General features: G+C 45.1%; 1 protein-coding gene across 9 annotated transcripts in view; it reads left to right on the forward strand.

The window, feature by feature from the left end:
* Positions 1-16,868, forward strand: part of HMBOX1 (homeobox containing 1) — a 117,417-nt gene extending 100,549 nt beyond the window's left edge. For all 9 annotated transcript variants that reach the window (XM_064411552.1, XM_064411558.1, XM_064411548.1 and 6 more), the window contains one exon: positions 1,712-16,868. In XM_064411552.1, the coding sequence (XP_064267622.1) occupies positions 1,712-1,849 (138 nt within the window). In that variant the 3' untranslated portion in view covers positions 1,850-16,868. The remainder of the gene's footprint in view (positions 1-1,711) is intronic.
* Positions 16,869-18,547: the final 1,679 nt, after the last annotated feature.

The following is an 18,547-nucleotide window of genomic DNA, read 5'->3' on the forward strand; positions in this document are numbered from 1 at the left end:
GAGAAATAAATGGGTTATTAAAATGTAAAGATTTTTGTTTAGAGGCCTTAGAAATGACATTTCTCAGTAATCTGGGCTCCTCTACGAGGTGTAATTAGTCATTAGCAGCAATGCAGATTAAATGGCAAGTTCTTCTGATGACCATTTAACATCCCTTAGCTGTTAAACCCAGAAATTTTGTTCTCCATAGATACACTTAAACTCTAATAAACTTTAAAACACAAAGTTCATCTAAATACTAATAAAGTGCCTAAACCCCAGATTTTAGGGCTCTTTATTTGTACCATGACAAAGATTTCTGAGAGGCCCTAAAATTTACCAGATCCTTGTTATAAGTGAATGAATCCTTCTAAATAACCTCAGGATTTTACCAAATCCGTTTTTTTTTTTGTTCTCTTCAACATTTGTCACCCATCATCTTAATTTAAAAATACTCTGTGCACATTTGAAATTTTAAATCACACAAGTTCATCACTTGAAGGCTGTTGGGAGACTGATAAATGTTTATAATTTCCTTTCTGTAAATTGTAATAATTTAAAAATTCAAGATCACACGGGGATAACTATTAGTGCCCTGTTTTAAAGAGGGGAAAGCACCACGTTTTTTCCTAAAATTCCCTATTTGATTTATGGTGGTTCCAGTCCCCTTCAGCCACTGTGATTTTTTAGCATTGGAAGAGTTTTCCAGCATCTTTTCCCCTGTATCTGTGTGAATTCAATGTTTTCACAGGATGCTGACTTGGACCAAGGCTTAGGCTCAGTTTGTGTCATGGTTCTGGTCAATAGTAGCAGTTAAAGAAAAAGTACTTCTCTAATGTATATAGAATTATTTCATTCTAGTAGCTTCCAGCTTCTGGAAGTCAGTAGTTTTAAGAGGCTTTCTGAGTTTCCAGAATTTCTAGCAGACTAATTTTCCCTGGATTTGTCAAACATACACCTTTTAAAGCCATTTTTACTTTTGTCTGATGTAAAATCAGTGAATCCTGAAGTGAACTGTGCTAAGTGAGCTTCCCACTGCTGCCTTGGATCCCATTATCATTCCAGCGAGTGTCTTTGATTATTAGATCATAAAAAAACATGGACAATTGTCCTCTTATTTTCCAGTTATTTGTAATAAACATTTATCATGTCAACCATCAGCCATTTCTCCCCCAAACTGGAGGACCTGACTCTGTTCAGCTTCTTCTCATGAGGAAACCTCTTCCCTTGGGATGTTTCTCTTCTCTGCCTTTTTGATTTCTGTTGTGGCATCAAATAGAATCAGAGAACCCACAGAACGCTTTGGGTTGGAAAGGACCTTAAAGTTCATCTCATTCCACCCCCTGCCATGGCTAGGGATGACCTAAATAGGGCAACTAGAACTGTATATTGCAGCTATAACCATGGACCTGGGCCATGCCCAGTGGTTCCTGTCTTAATTTGGTTTCCTGACTTAACCTCGTTTATCACTTGTGTCTTCATAATTCAGTATTTTCCTCCAGAGCTGGGTCCCCCACTCCCTGCCTCATTTACCTTTGCACAGTGAGGGAAACCAGTCCTAAACCAGTTGTAAAACAGTCCTAAACCAGTTGTAAACCAGTCCTGAACCCACGTTGTGACCCCGCTCTGTCCCCCCACAATCACACGGCGCATTTTCTTTTCTCCGCTCTGGTTTTTTGGACTTGTGGAAAATAACCCTGCTTCTCTCTGCTCCTTCCCACATGGTTCCCAGGATGACAGCACTAGCCATAGTGACCACCAGGACCCCATTTCCTTAGCCGTGGAGATGGCAGCAGTCAACCACACCATCCTGGCGCTGGCCCGGCAAGGAGCCAACGAGATCAAGACAGAGGCTCTGGACGACGACTGATGCCAAGAGAGGGGAGGGTCAAAGCAAGAAGTAACTTAGTTTTAGACGTAGCACCTTAGCAGACTTTCCTCGGTCCTTAATATGTGTTCTTACAGTATAACTTTGCAGTTTCTTGTACGTCAGTTAGCTGTTAGGGTCTTGTTCTGTGAAGATGGCATGGTGCCCTCAGCCTTTGCATATACTCTCTCAGTATTAATTCCCAATAAATAATCAATCAACCAACCAACCTCCCTCTCCCGGCCCCCAGTGGCTAGAAAGGTAAAATCTAAAAAAAAAAAAAAAAAAAAAAGAACAAAAAGACAAAAAAAAAAAAAGGAAAAAAAAATCTTGCTGCTCTGTCTTAGCATTCAAAGTGCTTCCAGGTATTTTAGACAGCCCTCAATTACAAGTCTTAGGCTACACTTAAAATCTTGGATAACCTTAGAGATGGTGTTGAAACCGATAGTCCGTACGCTTTCCCTGCCCTGAGACTGAAAGGATGCAAGCTGAGGTAGTGGCACAGGGTCGATGGACACCAGACTGGGAGTATCAACAGAGAGTAAAAAGAACACTTAGAAACCCCACTCCAGCATGGGAATAAATGATTTCCAGCTGCAATAAGCCGTGCCTCACTGGTCATACAGTGACTCCGTTTACTTTCGGGTGCTGTGCCGAGAATGTCCATTGGAAACACATTCCCACATTTCAGTTGATGCTCACATATTCAACACAGACATCCTCTACTCTCACAAGCTGCTGGCTTAGTGGAGAAGTGCTGCCTTCTGCCTCTGCGACCATGGTTGAAGCCCAGCCTGGGATCAAATGAAAAATGAGCTGAATGTCTAAATGGACAACAGTCCGCTTCTCAGAACCACTGCTCGTTCTTGGCGTGGCTGGCAGTGCCTGCTCAGAAGAGGTCTAGACTCTTACCCATCCATCATTAACAATTTCACCTTAATTCCTTCTCTCTCACCTTTTCTGTTCCCCTCTCCACTTTGCCACTTTCGAAAGCAATGTTTTCCAGGAAGGTTGTTAAGGTCCTAAAATGGGTGAGTGGATTTTTACACGTCTGTGTAAGTAATGCCTACGTCCTGACTAGCCTGAAAGGTTACTGGAGAATTCTGCTAGATAACCATCAGAGCATAAATATTCTCCTAAATACGAACTTTTTTTGTTTGTTTGAAGGCAGGAGGATCTCTTAACCTGAGAAATGGGGTGTGAATGTTTTGTGTTCTCTTTACTCTGTCTTTGTTAAGGTGTGAGAAAGCTATACTGCTACGAGCAATTTAATTAATAATTGGAAGCCATACTGATAATGGATGTGGTAATATTTGTAAAGCAAACCTACTCTTAAGTAGCAGGAACTAATGGAATTGTTTTCCTTGATCATATGTAGCACTTTTGTTACTTTTTTCTTAAAGATATTTATATTTGATAAGTCTTTTTTTTATCATTTGAGAATTCCAAATACCAAACAGCAAACTTGCATTACAGAGTCACCCTGCGATCACCTTGTCATCTAGTATCTAAATGATGAACTGTGTGTGCATCTAAGAAAATTACATCTGCTAGCATTGTGTGGAAATGATCTCCTGGCATCCTGATAAAATGATATGTTGCTGCCGGTAAGAGGAAACATTTTGATGGAAACAGCACGAGGAGCGTTAGAGACGGGCAGGGCTGTGTTACATTAACAGAGAACAAATTAAAAACCTACGGAAATTTTTGTATGGAGACACGTATATAAAAGTTTGCATAGCATTTCCTCCACATTCCGCTTTATCTTCCCAGTTTGGGTGGGAATAGCCTAAAGAGGGGAAAACAGCTCAAGGGTGGGTTTCCCTTCGCTCCCCTCCTCTTTCGAGGTGGAGCGAAGGGAAATTCCTGTTACTCGCCTTGTTCTCATCCCTTCCTCCCTGTTAACCCTCAGAGAGCTTCGTGATGGCTCCAGTGTGGCTCCTCAGCAGGTTTTGAGGCAGGCTGAGCCCTCCAGGTCAGCTTTTCCTCTGTCCATGTGGAGCAAACTGCTCCCCCACGTGCCCAGGAGATCCTGCGCTCTCCGAGGGCACCGCCGTGCCACCTCTCTGTCCCTTGGAAGATCTATAGGTAGGGCTTGGCCTCGACTTCCACTTATGGATTTCATTGGAAAATTTATGTGCTTTCCTTAGATACAGATCACTGGAGCAGAACGAAGCCGTCTTTTTTTCCCTGTTTTATTGCATTTCTTGAGTAGGCAAATTCATGAGTGGCGTCAGGGCGGACTCAGGAAAGGCAGGACTTGGATCAGTGACCATTGCACCACTGCAGTTATTTTCTTACTGCCTGTATGAATGTTTTGGTACTTAGGAGTGAAAGGATGGGGAGAGCTTTTATTTCTATTTTTGCACAGCAGAATGATCGAGCAAACTCGAGCCTTAGTGGAATTTTACCTACTTATTCATTCCACAGTCACACACTGAGCTGACAAGCAACATCCACGATTTATAGTAAGGAGATTTTAATAATCGATGACCTCTTTACGTTGGGCTTGCCACCACCATTTGTTCTGGCTGTTTCATTTTAAAAAGAACAGACTCAAACTGTTGGACAGCTGCAATTTTAAAAGAAATATTGCTTATTGCTTACTGTAGTATCTGTGAAAAAAAAAAGGCATTGTTTGAGACTTTGCCTTTTTAAAGCAATAGGGAAGAATTAAAATAGTATTAGAACTTCTGTATCCTGATTATAGGTTCATGTGATGCAGGATCAGAGTAACACCACTGAAATTGTGTGTCTGTAGCATCTAATGTAGAATAATCTGGTCTTAATTCTGTTTGTCACTATCAGGAAGCTGCTGGCATCCCACACAATATCTTCTCTGAAGGTTAAACAGGTAAAAAAACCCCTGGTGAGCAACTGGAGATTGGCAGATCTTCCTGGGCTGAAAACACCAAATTTTCTACCTTCCCACATTGTCATTTTACCAGAGAAAATATCAAATATCTGGGGAATCAACCCCTTGGTTCCGTGGGGTCAGTGTTTGGGGTGTGTCTGTTCTGGCTTCTCCTTGGGCATCGGGAGGTACGAGGAGCAAGTGGCACCTCAGAGGAATGAGTGACCCCTCAGCTGTCCCCAGGGTGCTCCTGGCAGGTTGTTCCCTTCATTCTGGAAGTTCACGAGGAGCCATTTGCAGCTGGTCAATCCCTTTTTGGTTTGAGTTGAGTTATGTGTGATGGGACAGGTGCTGATGTGATCTGGAGTAAGTGAAAGAATCAGTGGAGGGTGTGTCCTGGAATTCAGGAATCCTGGAATTCTTTCTTCTGGGGGTTTTTCCACGATATAGGAGTTGTCTTTGTCTTTCTGTCTGTGGGCTGCCTTGGAAATGAAGCCTCATTTTGGTAGCACTGCAGTGGAGTGGCACTTTGTTGTAGCCAGGCTGGAGTCACTGCAGTTTGTTCTCTGGGGGTTCCCTCGAAGTGGCTCTGGTGGCACATCCAAGCCACTTTTTGTTCTGTGAACAGAGAAGAAGTTAATTTGAGAAGCTCCTCATCTGTGATGGTCACAGATTGCTTTTACCTTAGTAAAATGAGTTCTGGCTGATATTTTGTCCCTCATAAAGTCCTTTTACTTGAGTTGTTGTCTCTGACCGTCTTCTTAAAACAACAATTTCTACCTCCACTTCTTTTCTGGATTGTTTTGGTGTTGGGTATTTTTTTAGTTCCCCCACCCTTTTTTCCTGAAGTATGAGATCCCAAACATTTGCAAAAGCCTTATGAGTTGATAAAAATCAGCAGATTTGTTTTCTGTTGAATATTCTGCAGAGGCACGTGTGGTTATAGTGAAATCCTGTGCTGGATGTGCAGTCTGCACTGGAGTCTGCAGTGCACCCTTGCAGCAATTAAGGAATCTCATTAAGAGCCTTCAGGAGGTCATAGAAAGGGTTTGAACCCCTCTGTCCATCATTTTTGGGGCCATTGCTTGGGCAGGAGGGGGCAGATGGGAGGGTTGGAGCACATGTCACATAGTGGGAGATTGCAGGAGCTGGGATTGTCCAGGCTGGCTCTGGGGACATCCCAGATTTTGGGTTTTAACTGTCTTAATAAATCAGTTTTACCTTGGGGGTCCAGTGCAGGATCAGGAGTTGGACCTTGATGATCCTTGTGGGTCCCTCCCAACTCAGGATATTCTGTGATTCCAGAGAAGACAGAGCCAGGCTCTTCTCAGAGTTTTCCAGCAAAACCTTGAGGGGCAGAGGGCCAAAGTTGCATGAAGGAAAATCCCAGTTGAATATAAATAGAAGTATTTTCATGCTCAGTGGTAGAAATGGCCCAGTGAAATTCCCATCCTTGGGGATACTCAAAATTCAGCTGGACGGGGTTGGGTTAGAGACCTCCAGAGGTCTCTTCTCACCTAAATGATTCTCTGGTTCTGTGCAGACCTGCTCAGGCTGAGGTGTTCCCTAGTTCTGATTTGTACATGTTGACTTGTTTAAAGAAATTCTCTTAATTCGTTGAGGGTTTTTCTGTTTTGCTGTTCATAAAAATTATCTTTTCTAGTTTACTAATAGAGAGGAGCTTTATTTGCAGGGTCTGGCTCCAGGCTCCAATCAAGCCATAAGTTAGAGATTTCATTAATTATTTGCTCTGTTTACACAGTTCTTCAGGGATATTTGACTTATTCTGTTTGTTTCATTGCCTAACATCAGACTGGTAAGTTTTTCATGTTTTTGTAACATTTGTGATCTGTAGATCAGTTTTTGCCTTCATTTGTGAAGATTTATCCTTGTCTTGCTGCTGTGAGTGCAAGTGAGAAACTCCACATAGCTGAACCTATTTCAGGAAAAATTTGGATTAACTCAAGACCACTAGTGACTACTGTGGTAAGCCAGAAATTTTGGGTCAGTAAATCACAAATTGGTGGTTATTAGGAGCTGAAAATTGATTGGGAAAAAGTCAGATGATGCTCACTTGGATCCCCCTTTCCTTATGCTGTTGGCCTCTTGTAGGAAAAGCAGTGTGGTAGTTGAAATAGCTTTTATTTTTCATAGAGATAAACCCACTAAAATTGGTGTAAGAATTTTCCAAAGTCAGAATTGCTGCCTTGAAGCAGGATGTTGGTTCCCTGTGCGTGATCCTAACTGGAATCCAAAGCTGGAGTCACTTTTTCCTTGGCAAATTACTAAATTCACTGTGAGACCCTGCCCATAATCCTGAGCTGTGAGTGTTCAGCTGGGGATGGTTTCCAGCCCCTCCTCTGCTTTATCCCTCCTCATTTTAATTAATATTTATAATAATATTCCTCCTCCCACTCCAGCTCCATCATGGTGCAGCCCCCTTCACTTCCCAGTGCTCATCAGCTTCTTTCAAACTCATCGTGTAATTACCAGCAAATTTTAGGGAGTTTTGTCAAAACTTTGCTCTTATTTTATCTGAGTTTTCTCACTCAAGTAGCTCTTGCACTCTTTGAAGTTATTTAACTTGATAATATTATTTTGATCAAAGTCTTAAGCTCATAGGCAATAATCTTTGGTTTGGTGCAGCTTTTGGCATTTTTTGGCAGGAATCTTTGTTGGCAGGATTGGTCTTAAAATTGTTTTACATGTCAGTGACCTTAATATATGTTCCTTACGTGGGTTTTGTGTGTTTGTAGCAGCAGTCAGGGGTTGGATCTTGATCCCAGCTGCTTTAATGGAGTTTTGTGGAGTTTTCACTGTGATTCCTTGGAAGGGAAGGTTGATGGCCTGACCAAAAAATACCTTGCAGTTCCCGAGGAGAGCTGCAGAGATATTTCAACCTAAAACATCCCCCCTTGGGCTTCTGAGCAGCTGGGATATTTACTCAGGATATTGGATCAGTTATTGGCCAAAAGGGATTTGGTACAGCCCTAAAAACCTTCATTTCAGCCTCTCTTTCTGCTGTCACATTTATGGGGTTTAAGCTGTCTTGACTAAAGACATTGCACATTTCATGAAAACCAGAGGCATTCTAGAGATGGCAGCTACAAATCCAAATTTAAAATACACTGAAATTATCTTTTTTTCCTTTGTGAGAAATGTGTTACAACTAGAAGAGGGTGGTTGAGTGTTTTGAGGACTGTCACTAAGGTGACAGTGATTTGATGTTGGTTTTTGTCCAACAAACATAAATCAAATCAAACCAATGGAAGTTTATCTCAGTGAGGCAGAGGGAGAAAAATTCAAACTCTTTTACTGAAGGGTTTGTTGCCATCCTTGGCCTTAGGTTTTGTCACTTAAAATTAGCCTGGAATCGTTTGTTCTGTAGTTTATATCAGAGAATTGTGGGATGGGTTGAGTGGGAAGGGGTTTTAGAACATCCAGTCCCACCCATGCCATTGACAGGGACACCTTCCACTATCCCAGGTTGCTCCAAGCCCCAGTGTCCATCCTGGGATAGTGGACACTTCAAGGATGGATCAGCCACAACTGCCACGGAGCTAGAAAAGAATTTACCATTTGAAACACGGGGGAGAAAATTCACAAAACGTTTTAAATGTCCCTTTTAATCAGGCTTATGCAGCAAAAGAACCGATGGCTGCAGTGTGGAGCCCTTTCCCATCTTTCAGGGAGGTCTGGAGTGCTCCAGCCAAGAGCTCAAGCAGGAATGAACCGAAGCCATTGAGCTGGAGCAGGCTGGGGATGGGCCTTTGATGTTTCTGTATGTGCAGAGCATCTCTCCCTCAGCTGCCTTGGCAGAAGCCTCCCTCTGCCATTTATTCCCTCTCTGCTCAATGGCAGCGGGTGTGTTGTGCTGATCAAAACACCCAGCACACTTGTGCTGAATCCTTTCAGGCTGCAGCCAGGGTAATTGGGATGGGCAGGATAAATGCATGGGAGTATGGCAGTCACGGTGATGGCAGCTCTTTTCAATGGCTGGGTGTCCCTGACGGGTAATTAGCAGCTTTAGAACCGTGGGGATTGGCATGGCCGTGATTAAAAGGATTTCTGTCTTTTCTGTGATTGAAAACAGAAGATCTCCCGCCCCCTAATTCTCTTTTAATACCAGTGTTATTAGTGACACTTGGAACACAGCTCCTCTGTAAACTTAAATAATGACCTCAGTGAATGGTGACTTACAACAGCAGGGACTGAACCGAGCTCAGTTTTCTATGCAAAGCTGCTCCTCCTGATTCTGTGTTCCCTGCTCCTCCTGCGTGTCACTCCCAGTGAGTTTGGGAGACAAAGAGGACATTTGGTTGTGTGACAGCCTGGGGACAGATTGCCCAGGGCCTGGTTTAGCTCCTCTGGCTCATTTTGGATTGAAGGAGTTGAAGAGGATGAGCCATGAGCTCCACTGGGCTCATCTCGAGTTTTCATCTCTCTGCAAGTGAGGGTTCCTTGGAGCAGGGATGTCCCTGGCCCTTGGGTGCCACTCCAAATTCCCATTCCCTGTTTGGAAGCCTTATCAGCACCTGTTCTCCTGTGTTCTCCTCTAATTCTGTTCTCTCAGCTAACACAGTGTAATGATGGGAGCTAATTCCCCTTTTTCTTTTAAAAAAAATCTCAAAATTCCCCCCACAGGAGAACTGGACACCATCCTTGTGTTCACCCAGGATATCTGGTGGTGACCCAAAATATCATCATTTTCCCTGATCTGTTGCTAGAGTCTCCAAAAGCATCTGCCATGGGGTGTTCTGTGCCTTTTAAATCTGTTTTTGTGAGTATCTGTTGCCCACTGCAGAGCCTGTGCTCCACTTTTGCCCTTAAGTTTCTTGACCAGATTTTTCCATAGTGCTGTTCTCCACTTACCAGGCAAGTTTCCACTTTTTGTTGGCATGTAAAGATGCTTAGAGGGACTCTTGAGTCAAATTTAGTAAAACTAGCAGCTTCCTATCACCAAAAAATCCTCGAGGGAATTTAGGGACTTCCTTTAGGTTCTTATTTAAATCTTCCAGTTACTTTTCAGCTTCTTTGCACTGAAATCCCTGTGAATCCCAGTTCAGAGCAGACCTGTGGCCGTGGGTGCTTCAGTTCTTTGAGCACAGTTCCCACCACTGCACTCAGAGTAGCAATGGGAACAACTTCTGTTTTAGAAAATATATTTTTAGATATTCACTTGCTGCTGTCACTGGCCTCAATTCAGCTTCCCGCCCTCCTCTCCCTTCTCCTTAACTAATTAAAGTCTTCCATGTTATGGCAAGATGGCATATGTAGCTTAAATAACCCACCTCTTTAATTAAGAGGTTGGATTCAGCCTTCTGAGATATATTTGACATCATTTGAGATTTAAAAATACATTTTACTTACACAGTTTATCTGTCAGATCGCTCAAGGAGGGCAAAGAGATAATGAAAGTAAATTATTAATTAATATTTCTCACCCAGTATATTCCATTAAGAATATTAAGCATTTATTCCATTCCTCAAAGCACGTTTGACTTTTTTAAAAGGATAGAACTTTTTTTTTAAGTCTGCCTGCTGATGAAGTTGCTGCTGTCTCTGTTTGACAGAGCTGTAGGGACAGGGTGGAAAATATCCTTCAGAGCCAGGAATTCCAAATACCAGCTCACTGACCAGCTTTCCATTTCCTTTATGCATTGTGGGCAGATCTTTTCAAGCCCAACATGCCACCTGACACATCCAAGCTGTTCTTACCTTGGAAACAATTGGTAAAATGATGGAGTGAAAGCGGCAGCAGGAGCATCTCCACCTCCAGGGTATGGGATGGAGTGGGATGAGTTTGGGTTTGGGATGGTGCAGGAATTTGAGATGTTGCTGGGAAGGAGCCAGGGGTGTTGCACAGCATCTGGAGCTGCTCCCTGAAAAGGGGAAACACCTCAGGATCTTTGTTGGTGAGAGGATTGGAGTGGTTTAGGAGCTGTCCCTGGAATTGGAGCTGTGCAGAGGTAGTTCAGAGAATCCTGGAATGGTTTGGATGGGAAGAGCCATTGAATCCATCCCAGCCCACCCCCTGCCATGGGCAGGGACACCTCCCACTGTCCCAGGCTGCTCCCAGCCCTGTCCAGCCTGGCCTTGGACACTCCCAGGGATCCAGGGGCAGCTTCTCTGGGAATTCCATCCCAGCCACGCCCTCACAGCCAGGAATTCCTTCCCAAATCCCACCCATCCCTGCCCTCTGGCAGTGGGAGCCATTCCCTGTGTCCTGTCCCTCCATCCCTTGTCCCCAGTCCCTCTCAGCTCTCCTGGAGCCCCTTTAGGCCCTGGAAGGTGCTGGAAGGTTTCCCTGCAGAGTTCCCTCTCGGTTTAACCAAACATTCCCACCTTGGCACACAGGAGCAATTCAAGCAGTTCAATTCAGCACTTCCTTCAGAGCTCTTTTCTTACACAAATCTTTTTTTCTGTAGAGCTTTGGAAGTCTCAGTCCTCTTTCTCCAGGGCCTTGGAGCAAATAAATGCTGTTGAGATGTGGGAATGTTTATAAATCCATTGGATTTATGTGATAAATTTATAAAGATTGAGGCAGAATAGAGAGACACTTTCAGTTAGGGTTGGGTTTGGATTTTTTAAGTTTGTTTTTTTTTATGAAGTAGATGGAATAGGGAGTTTGCATCAGGATTGTGGGAGGCCACCCGACCTTCAGGGTCTCCTTGTAGGTGACACACTGGTCCCCTCTGGCCTTAATTGTAAATCTATGACTCCAAAGAGATAAAACGTGTCTTTTACCTTTAGAACTTGTTCAGAATATGGAATAGTTACAGAGATTTGAGTTCTGGAGGGGTTCTCTGCAGCAAGAACTTTCCATCAGAGAACACGTTGTGCCTTATGTCTCTAACCCCACTTCCAGTCCCACACAATAAAAATCTGGTACCATTACCCCAGAAATTCAGCATAAATAGAATTTGATCAGCTACAACCTTTTCTTTGGGCTGCAGTGCCTCAGCAGCTGATTTTCACAAATACCATTTTCAGAGGGCTTCAAAAAACCCCACAGCCAGCAGAAGCCCTCCTGCTGAACTGATGTCCCCTTATTTCCTCCATGGAGCCTGCATTCCTTGAAGGAATTCCTGTGGAGTTTGGGCTCAACCCTCCTCACCTGCTCTGAGCCATTTGCTTCCCTCTGAAGTTGATTCTCAGTACTGAATTTGGCACATTGTTTTCCCAGATTTCAGTGCTTCTCACAGAAATAATTTCTTTTATCTTTCATGCAAGCTGCTTCACATCCCAATAATCCCATTTTACCTGGTTTGTCTGCTCTGAGGTGCTCTGACCTGAAGCTGTTGTCCTTGCAGCCTCCAAGGAAGGGATTTACGTTGTTTCCACCCTGTAAAAAGCAATCCAGTGTAGGGCAGAAGCTTCCAAACTTTCTACTCTGGGGTTTCCCAGCTCTCAGACCCTTCTCCCTTCCCTCCTTGCAGTTTGGATGATTAGAAAACCACAGAAATAGCAATTTTTAAGTATAATTTTTTATTATTATTATTATTATTATTATTATTACTTGGTCTGTCTTCTTTTTTTACTGGGAAGATTTGTTTACTGGGAGACATTCCCCTTTCCTTTGGCCTTTTAGATGGTGCTGTATCCATTACTTACTTGAAGCAGAAGTATATATGAAATAAATAAGAACAATTTTATCTACTTTGGCCGGTTTAAAAAAAAAAAAAATCAGCTCATAAATTCAGCCAGTTTACAGCAGGTTCTTCACTTGCACAATCCTGTGTGAAATCAGGTGGTTGGGAGAGGGACGAGGTGGAAATTTTTTTTTTTTTTCACAGAATCATGGAATGGTTTGGGTTGGAAAGGACCTTAAAGCTCATCCAGTTCCTCCCTCTGCCATGGGCAGGGACCCCTTTCCCTGTCCCAGGTTGCTCCAAGCCTCATCCAGCCTTTTTTGTTCCAGTTTATTTTGCCTTGCTTGCCCTTTGTGTTGGAACCTTAATTGGAGCAGTGGATTTTCCTGGTTTGGGTGCCTGCTTTTAGTGTGGGTGTTTGGGACAGGATGCCTGGATTTGCACAGCTTTCCCAGGAATCTGCTGCTTCCCTTGGACATTCATTAATCCAGGGTTAGGGATCCCTCACTGCAGCCAGAGTAGCTTATTATTATTATTATTATTATTCATAAGTTGGTTTAGGCTTGAAAAATCATTGGAAAATCTTGAAGTCACTTTTCCAAATGAAAAATTACAGTGAAAACAGAGCTTGGATTTTGAGCTTCCCATCTTCCATTGTTATCCACTGAATTTTCTGTTCCTTTTTTTTTTTGGTTTCTGTGGGAATTTGGGTGTCATCCTGGGCCTTGTGCTGACCTGAAGCTGCTTTTTGGTTGCTGTGGGGTCAGAGCCCTGTTTGGTCTTTCGGGAGGGGCAGATTCCCCGTTCCATCACCCGGTAAAAACCCCAAAGCAGAAACCCTTTTTCCTTGCTGTTGGCTCCTGGAATGCCTTTCTGAATCTCATCAAAGCCTCCCTGGTTTTGCTGTTCTGGATGGTTCTGGGCAGCAGTTCTCCCAGCAGTGCTGCTGGTTGGGCTGGGAGAGGAAGTCAGATCCCATGGGATGTCACCGTGCCACCTTGGGACAGGCTGTGCCCTTGAGGAAAGCCCAGGAATACCAGATTTAAACTCAGTTTATTCACAGCAGTTCTGTTGAAGGGTGACAAAGTTGTGGCCACGTGGAGCACCATTTTCCTGACACATTGCCTTGGCTGAGTTCCTCCTGCTCTTGGTGATCTTCCCAAAGCCCGGGAAGCAGCAGGATACCTGCAGTACTTCTTTCATTTTAGTTTTTTTTTTCCTTAGTGTCGATTTAAAAAGTGCCTAAGTGAGGAACAGGACTCCAGAGTGAGCTGGAGGAATAGGATTAGACCTCATTTCCCTCTTAAGAAAAGAGCCCTCCCTGCACCCCTCCACGCATCCCTCCTGTGAGTCCGGAGCGCAGCAGAATCCGGCTGGAAAAACTTCCCCGTTCGTTCCTCGTGCTGCCCCCCTTGGTTCTCACTCTGCTGGGGGGGATCTCATCCCTCAGCCAAACCTTTGCAATCTCTGATCTGGGGTGGATGGCAGAGAGGATGGAATTCAGTAGGAAACTGCCTCTTGGATTGCAGATAAAAGAGCTCTGTGTGGTAAAACATCCACCTCTGGAAAACCAGGTCTGGCTGGAAAAGGCTGCTGTGCTTCTTTAATCACCTCCTTTGGAATCACAGAATGCTTTGGGTTGGAAAGAACCTTAAAAACCATCCAGTCCCACCCCTTGGCATGGGCAGGGACACCTCCCACGAGCCCAGGTTGCTCCAAGCCTTGTCCAACCTGGCCTGGAACATTTCCAGGGATGGGGCAGCCAGAACCCCTCTGGAATCCCAAAGGCAGTTTCTTCCTGTATTCTTAATTATTTCTAGATTTATCATAGTGGCACCTGCTACATTTTGTCCAAATAACCCTAACTATTGGCAGGTGGTTATAATTTTGTAAAGGTGAGAATTTTATGTGGGTTTAAAGAATAGAGGTATCAGTGATAGTTTAAAATATTTAATTAAAGGAGGATTTCTTCTGACCACAGTGAGAGGAGGTAACAGAACACTATGAAGGAGTTTTAGTACCACTTAAGGGTTCAGCAAATGAAAGCAATCCGTGTGTAGATGTTTTATTTTTCATTAGCAACAAAATGTTTTCACTCTGACAACATCCGAGGTGGGAAGGACTGTTGGCAAGGAAAAGCTGTGAGGGCATCTCTGCAGAAGCTCAGCCTCTGGGGAGTGGATGGGTGTTGACAGAAGCAGTGATCCCGTGGGGATCCATTGCTGGGGTCCTGCTGGAAACCAGGACATTTCCCGATGGAAATCCACTGCTGGTGGAGCCTGTGGCACACAGGGACCTTGGCCCTGCTCCCAGATGCTTTTTGGAAGTGGTTTTTTCCCTGAGAAGTGCTTGTCACTGGCAGTGGATGTTGGTGACAGCAGTGGGTGCTGTGGCTGAGTGTGCAAACCCACGGGTGAGGGCACGGTGGAACAACCTCAGAGCCACACAAGAACAGCAAAAAAACCCCAAAAAACTCCAGCAAAACCCCAGCGGGGAGGTTCTCACAATCCAAATTCTGTCTTAACTTTGTCCCACCGTGACCTCAACCCAGCCCTGCTCCTCCTGGGCTGTGCTGGGATGGCTCCTGTCCCTTCTCTGTCACCAGATCCACCCGTGGCACCCAGGACGAGCCGTGTCCCATCCCTGCCCTCAGTTCCTCCATCCCAGCCAGCTGCTGGCTTGCCCCAGCTGTGTCTCATCTGCTGTAGGTGTCCTGCCTACCTCAAGAGGTAGCCATGGGATCCTGGAGTGGTGTGGTCACCCTCTGGTCAGTTTTCCATGAGCACTAGCGCACACTCTCACTCACACTCACACACTGGAATGTATATTCTGCCCCCCCCTCCCCCAGCCCCCAAATAACCTCTTGACCTGATCCTTGCTGTAGCCACCACCAACTCCTCTTGCAAATTGGATGCTGCTTTAAATGTGAAAACAAATGTTCAAGAAGCTATAAAACCTGAATGAAAGCTAAAGCTGAATTTATAAAGCCTTGTTGCATATGAGCCAAAAGTGCAAAAAGCTCTATATAATGAACTAACCTGCCACTCATATAAATATAAATATATATAAATATATTAAAATCAGACTGTTCTACAAAATTGTGTATTTGTATTTTTGTGTACGTACAATTTTCTGCTAAGCAGAAGGAGGATGTAGTATAGGATGATGTGAGAAGAGATTTTGTTTAATCATATTTCTTTGTTACTTATTTTTGTTAACATCCAGATGCCTGTCTTTGTCTTATGTGTATGACACTGTTCCAAAGGTGCAGTATCCCTCTCCTGCCGTGTGTCCAACCTCCTTCCTCCACAGGGAACGAGTCAGGTGATTCCCCTCATCATCCTCATCCTCATCATCATCCCCTTCAGATCCTCCCTGGTCTTGATCTTCAGGGCTGCTCGTTCAGCTGAAAGATGAGATGTTTCATTTCCAGGCTCCTCTTTGTGGTGAAGTTGAATATTCATGTTCTGGTTGACTCCTCTGCTCGTAGTTGTTCCCTAAACACATTTCCAGGGTCTGCTGCTGCTCCTCAGCCTGACATTTTGGGGGAAATAAAAGGGATTGGGTAGGTTGGGAGGGAGGATGAGCAGATCCTCGTGGTGGGGAGCTGGGGTGGCCCCAGGGCTGCACCTCAGTCCCACCCCACGGGGGATGGAGGAAGCACCTCCCGTTCCCCTTGCTGGCTGTCAGGAAGGAGGGCTGGGGGGCATGGGCTGTAACTGTGCCTGTGCCCCCTCAGCAACATCCACCCTGGTGGCTTTGGGACACCTTGGCTCTTTGCTTTGGGGAGGTTGGAGCAGCCTTGGGAGGGGCCCATCTGTTCAGATGCCCTTGCAGTGCAGGCTCTGAGTGCTGAGAACATTCCAGACTCTTCTCCCAGTCACTGCCTGTACCTGCAAGGTGCTGATGGCTGCCTGTGAGGAGAACAGGAACAGTGTAGGAAACCTTGGTGTGCTTGGGAATTACTTATCCATCACAGAGAGCTGTCCAGGGAAACAAAGGGCCAAAGGAGACTGGATAGGAGAGGATGTAATGGAGTAACTGATGGGAAACTTGGGGCAGATGATGGAATTTCACCTTCAGTCCCACCACAGCCCCTGAGGAAGCTGGCCCAGCCTCCACCCCAAATGCAGGTGAGGGTCAATATCCATCACACCTTCCCTGGCAGCAGCTGCTGTGAAAATGAACCATCAACCTCTCCCCTTGTGCCCTTTTTGTTTTCAATTTAATCCCTGTCTTTGTCAGAGCTGACCCACGGCCAGGGGAGAGTGATACTGCACCTTTCTACGTAGGGCTCATATTTATAACAATGTGTAATGACTGTAGCAAAAGTCCTTGTTTCTGTATGTGAATGGACAGAGAAACAAGTGCTCTATTGTATTGATTAAAATAGTTCAAATGAGTCCTGTATCATTGTATCTCCTATTCTGGATTAGTGCCTTTTGGACAGTAGACTGTTCTGTAATTAAAATGTAGTATAACTGCTTTTTTGTACAGTTTTGTTTTAATAAAACTTTTTTTTAATTTGTGTTTATTTTAGTATTGTACCTATTAGAAAATAAAAATGTATAACTCAACACTGACCCTTTTCTTCTGTCATCCTTTTTGTGCAGGGCTTGTCTGAGACCTAAAATGTGTCCTGAGAAGAAAGCAAATGTAGAAAATCTGGATTTCTTTGGGGAAAAATTAATTCTTTGTTCACTCCCCCTCTGGAAGGGGTGAAGGTGGCGGATTTGGGGCAGTGGAATCACTTGGAATGTGAGCCTGGGCTGACTCCAGAGACCTTTTGGGGCTCTCTGCACTCAAAGGAGATGTTGGGAGTGGAGTTGTCCCTCCCTTGGCCGGGGTTGTGTCTGTCACAGCCACAAGTGCTGGTCACACAGAGGTGCTGTGTCCTTGGGGATGGAGCCCTTCCCTCTGGAACCTCCCCCCAGAGCCCCAGGAGGGCCCTGAGAGCCCCATCCCAGCCAGGGCAGCCGAGCTCAAGCAGCTGAAGCTCTGCAGGGAGCAGACCTTGGGTGGTGAAACCAGGAGAAGTTGGATTTTTGAGTACAGGGGTGGTTTGAGAAGCCCAGGCAGGAGGGGCTGTGGCTGCCCTTTGGTCCTGCTTGGGCTGAGCAGCCTGGGGGGGTCTCAGGGAGGATTTATGGGGTGGGTGATGGGGAAAAACTTCCTCAGAGTGGGAAGAAATTCCTGCAGGTGCTGTGGAAGCTGAGCCGGGTGGCAGAGGAGACACAAAGTCACAGGAATTGATTTATTCAGTGAAATGGTGCCCAGGTCCTGCCATCCTGGTTAAAATCAGGACGTGCAGCTGTGGGTGGGGGGTTTGCTCAGGATGGACACCCCAAAACAGGGAGGAAGGCAACTCTGGAGGGGTGCAGGTGATGAATAATGAACTTCAGGGGTAGAAACACCTTTCAGGCTGCTCCTTGTGCCTCTCAGACATCAAAGAAGGGGATAAAATTTATCTTAACCCTCCCCATCACCAGCTGCCAGAGCTGCTGTGTCTGCAGAGGGAATTTTCTGGAGGGAGGAGGTTGGGGATCATGGAATCCCAGAATGGTTTTGGATGGAAGGGACCTCAAAACTCATCCAGCCCCATCCCTTGCCATGGGCAGGGACACCTTCCACTATCCCAGGCTGCTCCAAGCTCCATCCAATCTTGGACACTTCCAGGGATGGGAAAAAAAACACTTCTAGGGGTGTCTGTTGCAACACCTGGGATGCTTGGATGAAGCCCACTCCCTCCTTCACAGCTGAAAATTGGGAATACAGAAAAGCTCCATTTGGAGATGTTTTAAAAAACACAAGAGGAATAAATCCACGTTGGAGGTCTGTGCTTTGCAAAGAAGCTGCACTTCCAGCCCTTTGTGCCTGCTTTGGTGGGAAACCAGATTGATCAGGGAAAAACCAATAATTTCTCACAGGTTGGTGTCCAAAGGTGAGCAAACCCCCCCTGGAAATGTGCCCAGCTCGTGGCAGGGCAGCTCCTCTCTCCACTCAGGGTGAAGCCCAGGGGCTGCTGCCTCCCATGGCAAAGTGTTTGAAGCCAAGTGAGGCTGACACAAGCAGCGTTAATTTGAAGGAAAACGGGGAAAAAAAAGGTGTTCTTTGTTAGTTTTGGAGGTTTTTTAAAAAATTATTTTCCTGCTCTTTTTGATGGGAGCCTTTTCAAGGCAGCTTTGGCTGCAGAACAGAACGTGGCAGCGTGGGGAAGGTGCCACAGCCACCTTCCGGGAAGAGCGAGGTTTGAACA

This window comes from Passer domesticus, chromosome 3 (assembly GCF_036417665.1).
Source record: "Passer domesticus isolate bPasDom1 chromosome 3, bPasDom1.hap1, whole genome shotgun sequence".
Classification (NCBI taxonomy): Eukaryota; Metazoa; Chordata; class Aves; order Passeriformes; family Passeridae; genus Passer; species Passer domesticus.